At 37.1% G+C, this 10,894-nt stretch overlaps 1 protein-coding gene across 3 annotated transcripts in view; it reads right to left on the bottom strand.

Annotated features, from left to right (window-relative positions):
- Nucleotides 1-232: 232 nt before the first annotated feature.
- The window catches only part of LOC125275556 (protein diaphanous homolog 1), a 109,255-nt gene continuing 98,593 nt past the window's right edge, over nucleotides 233-10,894 (bottom strand). For all 3 annotated transcript variants that reach the window (XM_048202596.1, XM_048202594.1, XM_048202595.1), the window contains 2 exons: nucleotides 9,198-9,287; nucleotides 233-2,394 (listed from right to left, as the gene is read on the bottom strand). In XM_048202596.1, coding sequence (XP_048058553.1) covers nucleotides 2,207-2,394; nucleotides 9,198-9,287 — 278 coding nt within the window. In that variant the 3' untranslated portion in view covers nucleotides 233-2,206. The remainder of the gene's footprint in view (nucleotides 2,395-9,197; nucleotides 9,288-10,894) is intronic.

The following is a 10,894-nucleotide window of genomic DNA, read 5'->3' as shown; positions in this document are numbered from 1 at the left end:
GGAAATATCTAATCAGCCAATCACATGACAGCAAATTTCAATTACTACAAGTGTAACTCCAAAACACATTATTTCATCCAATTATTGACAATTTTGTCTTGCAGGGATGTCACCGTCATGTGTTGCTAATATTCTGTGGGCATTTTCAGAAACGTATTCCCTCCAAAGATTGAAAAATCTGTTCACAAGCAAACAAACACACACACACACACACACACAAAATAAAACAGAATAAGCATTAAAGAAGATATTTTAATGGTGCGGATTTAGAGATAACCATAATAACATCTCTACAGTCAAAACGCAATATACACAATTTGACCAAATGGATCTCACCAATACAATCTCTATATTATTACAGTAAAACAATCAACAATAAAAATGACAAAGAAAACTGTTCATAAAAAACATCAAAACAAAGAAAACGCAAAGTCTCTTTGTTTTTTCCAGTGATCTTTATCCAGCTTTTTCAAGAAAGTGAAACTGTATACTTGCACAACCTTCAGTATCGGCCTTTAGGCAGAATCTGTTGGCTTGCAGGTCTCCAAAATTGCAGTATACAAAAATTCAAAAATTGGAAATTTGGCTTCAAAAACTCTGGGGGGGAAAAAGCACATAACGTTCTCGAGCTCTTTCAGACGTGTTGGTGGTCTAGGCAGCACTTAATCATTGCCAAAACTTTTACACACATTACATAAATGCAGATACACCTTTTAATATAGGATAATAATGGAAGACAATTTCTCAGGATTTCTTGACAAACGCAGTCAGAGCTATGGCTTTAAACAGTGATCTCTACCCTCAAACATTCAGCCAACATCAACATTCAGGTAAGTCATATTGCAAAGCTGAAACTCTTGAGGTCATATTTCCCCGTGTCACCAACACAAACTCAGTTTATGACTCAAGAACAGTCTTAAAGGTCGACTTGTTAAACCGTATCTGTTGGGGATCTGACAATTTAGAAGACAGGAACATTTGACCACCGTTTTGTGAAGACTGCAAAGAAAATGACTCCAGTTCAATAAATCTAAGTGCAGAAATTTCAGCACCAATGACAGAAGTGCTCTGCTACAGTCCCTCGCATTTGGCTCGATCAAACCGTTTATCAGAGAAATAAATGCCATAGGTCCCGTCAATGTTAGTTTCGCCCTTAAAATTTTTGTATTTTACAGTTCACGCCAGAGTTTTACTCGCTGTCTGGCAGTAAGTTAAAACATGCACATGACATTGATCTATCTTGTGATGGTGAAACGACACTATCAGCAGTTTGGATCTTCAGTGTGCAGAAAACGGTAGATGGACTACAGCGCTTCACAAACACGAAAACACATCACGGCTGTTTCTGGAAAAACACAAAAACTGACTGCTGCCATTCACAAAACCGAATGTTTAGGCAGTGCAGCATTAACAAACACAATTATTTTATAAAACAGTCGTGAAGTCATTTATTGCATTCGACTCAGCGCAACAACTTATTCATGTTTTACGAATGATTTATCGATTCTAAACTGAACCATTTTTGCATATATTGTTACATTTAAATCAATGCAGTAATGTTTTTATGAATGAAGGAGGCCCACGTTTTGAGATTTAAACAACATGATTCACTTAAAATGACAAAATGAAGTATCCAGAAACAGAAGAGCACAGGAAGAGAGAACTAATCTCGTGAACAGGTACCAGACCTTCTTTAACTCTTGCGACGGGCTACAGAACCTCAGTGAAAACACCTCAAATACACACCAACCAAACATGCGTTTATGGGGTAAACATTATTGGCACTGTGCGTTTCGAGAACAACGACGTAACTAATTTCAAACATTCAGCCACGTGATATGTTTCAAAGTCAAGAACAGAACAAAACAAAGCAGAGCTGGTGTTTTAAAAAAGGAACCAGGAGAAAAGAGGTAAATTATGAATGGAATGGGACATTCTGGAATCTATATACAAATCTTTGGGATCTTGCAAAAAGCAGACGAGAGAGATGCACGGATGTAATCTTGTGTGTAGAGCGAGAGTGCTAGAAAATGACAAAATGAGTGAGACAGTGACAAGATGAGACCTCTCATCCAGTGTGACGGCCAATAAAAAAGCCGTATGCGATTACTCGAGGGGGTGTGGTTTAGCGAGAGCCCCGCCCTCGCAGACTTGGTCCCCAAAACACATTCTGTCTTTTAACCAGCAGGATCAGCAGAGGAAGTCCTTAATTTGACCGTAATGGAGCGTCATCTAAGAGATCCTCCAGCGAGCCCGTGTCCTCCGGAGACGACTCCTTCCTGTCCTCCGTGTCCAATCGGGTCTTTTTCGTGGAACTGGGCGGGGGGTTTTCCTGAAGAAGCTCTTTGGCGAGAAGGTTCGTCACGGCCTGACCGGCTCCTCTCCGATTGTTGGCTGAAACGGAATGGGAAATGAAAGATGTCATGGTGGGAAGGCCACACTCTGAGGTCAGGCACAGGTGTTAGAGTTCAAAGGTCATTCTTTAAGGCACTACAGTCAAAAACAACCGACAACTTACCTTTTTATAGGAATACTCCTGGTTATTTTGAACTTAAACTTGTTCCTCAGTTATAAAAACAAACAGACCATATTTTACAATAATACAAAATAAGCTTAACAGATTGGAAGGTTTAAAAGCATAAATGTGAAACTGTTAAATCCCTAACATCTAAATCAAGCATGTTTTTTATTGTAAATATTTTACTGTTCTCTGTCCAGCAGAGTGAAGTTGTCAAGTCATATTTATATAGCGCTTTATTATACAATACAGATTGTTTCAAAGCTGCTTAACACAGTAATAAACAGGAAAATAACAGTATTACTGTTGCAAAGTTGTTCAGTTATGAAATTAATTCAATTGAATACAAAAAATTATAGTGTATTATTCAGCTCAATTTAGTTTAATGTTGGTTTAATTTAATTTGGTATTCCACATGCCACACATGCTGTTCATCCACATTAATAACTGAAAATAACCTGGAATATTCCTATAAAGACCCATCTGATTCATATCCTGACACAAGAGACTGAATATCATACATGTCATCATATATGTGTGCTGGCTGCCATGTTGATTTATTTAGGTCAGAAGGAGACTGTTAAGTGTTTACACACAAGTTAAACACTCGAATAACGGCTGCAGAACAAAACTCCAGCGGTGAGACATTCATATGAGAACATTTTTTGAGAATGTCATATTTCATTCACATTCTCCAGCCTGTATGCAAAACACAGCCATGCAGAGGAAGCCATGATTACACACTCACACACACAGAAGTCCCAGTGCTACTGATAACAATCTCTGAACAAATATTTGTAACGAAGCATGCAGAGAGATGAACACACACACACACACACACACACACACACGTTACCAAGCAGGTGTCCAGTATGAGCTGTGATAAGGACAGCACTGAGTCTGTTGGGAAGAAAAGTCGTTATGGGTGCGATTGTAGCTCCAGGTTATGAGTGTCTGACAGATGGAACCCTTATAAACATTTACTGTTGTAACCATAGTTTCAGTCAAAATACTATGCCTTTATTGCTATAAAATGATGGCAAGTTTTTATTATTACACTGTGTTCTAGCAGTGTAAATAAATCACAGTCAATCAGAAAATGTTTGTTTAAAAATGATGTTTAAAGGTGAAGTATGTGAGATTTTTTTTTCTGTTGAAACAAATTCTCTTAACTCAGCTTATTGTTCATTGACTACTATTAGTATGCCGTTCACTGTTTTATCTCCCTTAAAAGTGAAACATTAAGCCTCTCAGGCACCATCAAAACATTGAGAGCGTCTGCTCAGATCTGTCAATCTCTTTCCAGCTCAACCTATAGCGAGAGTTTGGGGCGTGGCTACTGTAGCAGGCGGAGCCAGAGGGTGTTTCGCCAGTGTGGTCATGACTGATGCGTTAAATGGGAATTGAGCTTTGGGTACAGGTCAAATTTCACTGCATTTAGACCTTCAAATATTAAACAGGTCACGAAGATGACAGAGTGAAGGGGGCATTGCAATGCTACACGCTACTATGGATACTTAAATACAGTACCATACAGCATTCATGTTCCCATTCAGAAAGACAAAATGTTCCAGTTTATTTTGACGTGTCCAGTGTAGACAGCCCAAAAATGTGCCCAGCGCAGGTACGTTGCATGGGTTTATTTATTATAAGTGATTGTGAAACGCTTGCAATCGTGTTAGCATACTCAGTTGCTAACTCATGACACAGCAACACAGCTAAAAGTATTCCTAGTATGTTGGAATTTATTTGAAAATAGCCTACATTTATCTGTTGAGACATGCCTTCACAAGCAGCTGTAAGAGATTAGTTTGGGAAGCTGGGGAAGCACAACACGCAAAAGGGGCATTTGCAAAATATGATGTATTTTGGTAATTCCACTAGGTGCCAGTGCCACTAGGGTTGCAGAAACTACATACTTCACCTTTAATATACAATCATGTGGATGTTGGACCAATGACATTTCACTGTGGGTGGAGCTATAGAGCACTATGAAACAGAAATATAACAAGCAACTCACAAAACGTCAGTTAAAGGGTTGGTTCAGCCAAAAATGAAAATTGTGTCATTTATTACTCACCCTCATGCCGTTCCACACCCGTAAGACCTTTGTTAATCTTCGGAACACAAATGAAGATATTTTTGTTGAAATCTGATGGCTCCGTGAGGCCTCCATAGGGAGCAATGACATTTCCTCTCTCAAGATCCATTAATGTACTAAAAACATATTTAAATCAGTTCATGTGAGTACAGTGGTTCAATATTAATATTATAAAGCCATGAGAATATTTTTGGAGCGCCAAAAAAAACAATTTTTCAACAACACTTATTTAGTGACGGCCGATTTCAAAACACTGCTTCAGCAAGCATCGGAGCACAAATGAATCAGTGTATCGAATTATGATTCAGATTGCATGTCAAACTGCCAACGGCTGAAATCACGTGACTTTGGCGCTCCGAACAGCAGATTCGATACACTGATTCATTGTGCTCCGAATCTTCCTGAAGCAGTGTTTTGAAATCGGCCATCACTAAATAAGTCATTATTTTGTTTTTTTTGGTGCACCAAAAATATTCTCGTCGCTTTATAATATTAATATTGAGCCACTGTACTCACATGAACCGATTTAAATATGTTTTTAGTACCTTTATGGATCTTGAGAGAGGAAATGTCATTGCTGGCTATGCAGGCCTCACTGAGCCATCGGATTTCAACTAAAATATCTTAATTTGTGTTTCGAAGATTAACGGAGGTATTACGGGTGTGGAACGGCATGAGGGTGAGTAATAAATGACAGAATTTTCATTTTTGGGTGAACTAACCCTTTAATTGTCACAGTTCACTGCAAAAAAGTGATTTTCTTCCTCAGTATTATATACATTTATCTTGCTTTATCACCTGGTTAGGACAAGAAAGGAAAGAAAAGAAAGACTGTGATGACCTGTGGATCATCAAGACCATGAATTTATATCCAACTCTTCTGCATCGCATACAACAACATCTGAAGATGACGTGTTTTTGTGTAGATGTCACATGAGCAGATGTGAGGTTTAATTAACTTTTTTAATTAGAGGAGAATGAGTAAGAGACAGTAAACATTATATAAATGGCCCACATAATGACTGATTCACATCTGAACCGTCTCTGCCGCCTGCACACTCTCCTGTCATTCGCTTGTTCCATCTTTTTTGCATCCTAAACTTGTATGTAGACAGAACTGCTCATCTCAGTTTTTACTGCTGCTAGTGTGTTTGTGAGATTCAGGGTGTAAAAAGAGAGCAGAGATAATTATCATCAGGGTAATGAAGCTAAAAATAAGACAGATTTTACAGTGTTTGGAAGTGTTGAGCTCCCCGTGAAGCAGGAGGCACTGCAAAAAAATGACTTTCTTCCTCAATATTGTTGTCTTGTTTTCTGAAAAAATAATCAAAATGATGTGAGATTATGTTTAAAACAAGAAAAAGTATCTGCTAATGGGGTCAGAAAAATAAACCTAATTCAAAAGGGAAAAAGACTGTTTCTTACTCCATTTTTTCTTGTTTTAAGCACTTAATTTTGGTCAATTTTTTAGAAAATAAGACTTAATATTTTAAGAAATTTTCCTTCTCAAGTAAATGTATCTTGATTTAAGAATGTTTATATATTTGTACTGGAAAACAAGGCAAAAAAACTGAGTACGATTTTTTTTTTTTTTTTTTTTGCAGTGTGAATGTTGTGCATCTAACATGATTAAGTGTGTGGCATTGTTCTGCCGACAACAGGAGTGTGTGTGTTGCTCTTTTTGTATGATGGTTGGAGAGGGTGTGTCTGTCTCAGTGTTTGTGAGCTGGACAAAGGAGTGTGTGTGTGTTTTGTGGACATCTGGCACACAGTGTGTTTCTCTGTGGGTGTTTGTGAGTTTGGTCTCTATAAAGTGATATTGTGTGATGGGCACAGGGTGCGTCTCTGGCTCTTTGTATGAGTCTGTGTGTGTCATTGATGTTGAAGTGTGCGTCTTTCGTCGAGGAGTCAGGAGTGTGTGTGGGGTCATGACATGGCAGATGTGTGTATATTAATGAAGAGTCTAAAAACAGACACACCCACACAGGTTACATCCCAATACTATCTGTCCTAAATAGAATGTGAGATTAGGATTAGTGTATGCAAATCATAAACACCTAAAAAGGGTCAAAAAGCACCCACAGATTTTCTTTGGACTAATATGGAACTTATTTTATATATTTGATTCAATTAAAATCTTGCTGTGAGGGACAAAAATATACAACCTTGTTTTCTGACATTTTTTGACCACTGGAAACATCTGTCAGTCTTCTTTTCCTTCATTTCAACTTAAATATAGTGTCTATCCTGAATTAGGTCTATTATTCTCAACCGAGGAGTTTGTGATGATTTTGACTATTTCAGATGTGCAAAAATTGAGGAAAACAATTTTACCCTATAGAGACTGCTGTATCATTTTTGATATGACAAATTTCTAAGGGCTCTAAAATATGATCATGATCAAAACTGAAAAACCTCTTGCACACAATCTACTACAGTCCTTCTGTCATCTGATTGATTTTTTTTTTTTTTTTTTTAGAAAAATCATATTCAAATGTATCAAACATGATCATCAGGCTTTTGAGAAAGGTTTATTTGTTCATCTCTCAATCAACTTTGTATTGCATTGCATTATATGTTTTAAAACTAAAGAGGTTTGATCATAAAACTAAGCATTTAAATATATCTTACTAAGACATTATTGGCAGATGTAGAGTGACGACTGATATTCATATGCATTTTCGTTATACTGTTAAAATCTTTATTATTATCTTTACTTTTTGATTATTTTCTTCTAATATACTAAACAGATTTATGTCATTTATAGATTTATACACGCATTTGCAACTTAAATGTATTTTGCGTGTTTGTAAGCGTGTGTGTAGAGCAGCAGCTGCCGTCTGTCTCTCAGCATCTCTCTTGATTGGCTGATGACTCATAATGCAGAGGGTCAGAGGTCAGAGGTTACAGGGCGTCTCCTGTCTCCACACTGCATGCCTGCGGTCTGTCTAAAGGCATCTACACTGTGTGTGTGTTTGAGTGAACGCATCCATATGCAGAACGAACAAGTGGTCAGAATGGGTGTGTGTTGGTATGTATGTGTGGCATATTGAGGGGTTGAGTCACATGTGCCGTGTGTAGCTCCGTTTGTGCTGTCTACATAGAATGCTGCCTTTGAAGGGAGCTGCCTAACTGATTTGGAACTACAAAGGCTATAACTCACTAACTGAATACATTTTAAAAGGCAGCATTTAACAAGCTTTAATGCATTCAGAAACACCTATGATGTCTTAACATGCTGTCTAGGTAGGGAGCTCACTAGGTTTTGGAACAGAGCTTGTGTGCGGGCTGCTTCAGAAAAGCTAAAAATACAAAACACACCACTGATGACTCATGCTACACACACACAAACACACACACACACACACACACACACACACACACACACACACACACACACACACACACACACACACACACACATTTTGATTCGATTCCAAGGAAAATATACAGTGTGAAGCAGCAAAGTAAACAGAGTAAAGACTGTACAGAGATACACAGAAATAAACATGAGAGAGAAAGAGAGGGAATATAAGAAGGTGAAGTTAAAAAACGGTCTGAGAGAAGAGAGGAATAAAGGGGTGAAAACAGAAAAAGTTGTGTCATGGAACTAAATTCAAAAGATAAAAAGCGCGGGATGTGGAGGCGGGGAGAGAGAGAGAGAGAGAGAGAGAGAGTGTGTGTGCATGCATGCATGGTCATTATTGCCACATTGCAGCACATCTGGATTCATTCAACGCAGATCCAGTTACACACACACACACACACACACACACACACACACACACACACACACACACACACACACACACACACACACAGCACTGCTCCACACTGTTTGTAAGTCTATAATACAGTGAAAAGAGGGAAAATGAAGCACACATGGTTTGTTTTTGTGTACAACTGTAATTCTGAACTACATCTCTATTGAAACACACTGAATTCATGTTTTCCTTCAAAAAGACACTACTTGTTCAAAAGTCTGGGGTCTGTACAATTTTTATGTTTTTAAAAGAAGTCTCTTCTGTTCACCAAAACTGCATTTAATTATTGAAAAATACAGTAAAAACAGTAATATTGTGACATATTATTGCATTTTAAGAGAACAGTTTTCTATTTGAATGCATTTTAAAATGTAATCTATTCCTGTGATCAAAGCTGAATTTTCAGCATCATTACTCCAGTCTTAAAATAGTAATATTAAAGGCATTTATAATGTTACAAAATATTTCTGTTAGGTTTGATTAATGCAAACATTGCTAAATAAAAGAATTAACTTACTGACAAAAAAAAAAAAAAAAAACACATGACCCCAAACCTCTGAATTAGGCAGCATTAGGCAGACACTTTTATCCAAAGCAACTTACTCAATTAAATGATACATTTCATCAAGCTTTACCTGCAAATCAAACCCACAAACTTGCCGTTTGTGTCCAGTTTCAATGTTGTTGTTCTTTTATCCATTACTGTGTAAGTTTCTCATGATTGCAGCTTTTCATATTGCAGTTTTCTGCATTTTGTATTCCCTCAATACCAGCAATTACCGCACATCTGACAAATGAACTTGACGCATGTTACCTGCTTGTCGTGGTCCTCTCTTCCTCTTGAAAGCAGCTCCAGACTGCAGCGCCTCCAACAGACCGTCCATGATACCAGTCTCATCTCCATCTAAAACACACACAAAAAAACACTATTAATATTATACATTAATAATAGTCTCATCATCACTATCTGAAACACACATCATTCATATGAAGCATCACTGCTGAAACACATGCAGAATCATAGAACCAGAGAGCAACAGCCACAGTGACATCAGATGAGAGAGGAGCAAAGGATCATGGGAACGTAAACATCCTCAAAGACACAAGTTACAGCAGACAGTGCCCCCTACCTTACACACACTGATGCACACTGTTGACCTACATAACTGAACCACATGTACACATACACACACATGATGGGAAGGACTGTGTGCTCTGACAACATTTTGTCTGTTTAAAATAGTTTGTTGAAAGTGTGTTTTTTTCATATGGTGAATGGTTTAAGGGCTGTTTTGTGTGTGTGTGTGTGTGTGTGTGTGTGTACAGATGGTTTCAATCATGTCCTCTCTGGACAACATGGGGTTAAAGATTTATGGGTCTTATTTCCCTGCCCCCCATAAACACACACACACAGTCCTTCCTAAACATGCATGCATACACAGACACACACACACCATACTTCATAAACATGCACGCACGCACGCACGCACGCACACACACAAAATCAGTCTCACTGTAATCCCCAGAAAATCTGCAGCCAGATGGTTTTGCATCTGACCTGACAACCTAGATCTCACACACACACACACACACACACACACACCCCCACCCACCCCACCCCCACACACACCCACACACACACAGAGCTGTTTGCAGTGCACACACACCACCGTGAGGCGTGTTATAGGAACAGCACATCTGATTTGCTGAGATTTTCCCCTGCTGCATATTACATGTTTATATTATATTAATACATAGGTAACACTTTACAATAAGGTTCATTAGTTACCTACATTAGTTAACATGAACTAATAATGAACTGCACTTATACAGCATTTATTAATCTTTGTTAATGTTTATTTCAACATTTACTAATACATTATTAGAATCTTGTTAACATTAGTCAATGCACTGTGAACTAACATGAACAATCAATGAACAACTGTATTTTCATTAACTAACGTTAATGAAGATTAGTAAATACAGTAACAAATGTATTGTTCATGGTTAGTTTATGTTATCAATACATTAACTAATGAACCTTATTGTAAAGTGTTACCAATACATATTATATCACTGCTAAACCAAAAATTAAAAGCTGACACTTAGTGAAAAAAAAAAAACAACTAAATACAACTTTTTCACATTTCATGAAATACTCCTATATTATTATTAATGGTTCATAATTTATCATTTCTTCTTTAAAATACATTTTATGTAATATTTAAAAAATATGTTTATATTTATGATCTTATGATTGATCTTTCTCCACTAGAGTATCATTCCTTAACTTTACTATAGTATAAGTTAAATTTATATATACATAAATGTATTAGATTACAATCATTTACATTATTTTTTGTATTTTTTAAATACATAAAATTAATTTATTTGTTTTTATTTATATAAATTTGATTAATTATTGTGCATGTAGTTTTCACTGGCTCATTATAATTTAGACCACATGGAATATTTGTAGATTAAAATGTTTTACACTGAACTATACAAACT

The sequence above is a fragment of the Megalobrama amblycephala genome, linkage group LG9 (assembly GCF_018812025.1).
Source record: "Megalobrama amblycephala isolate DHTTF-2021 linkage group LG9, ASM1881202v1, whole genome shotgun sequence".
NCBI classification, from domain to species: domain Eukaryota; kingdom Metazoa; phylum Chordata; class Actinopteri; order Cypriniformes; family Xenocyprididae; genus Megalobrama; species Megalobrama amblycephala.
Note: the sequence above shows the minus strand (reverse complement) of the source record. Positions and strands in the feature narration are given on the sequence as shown.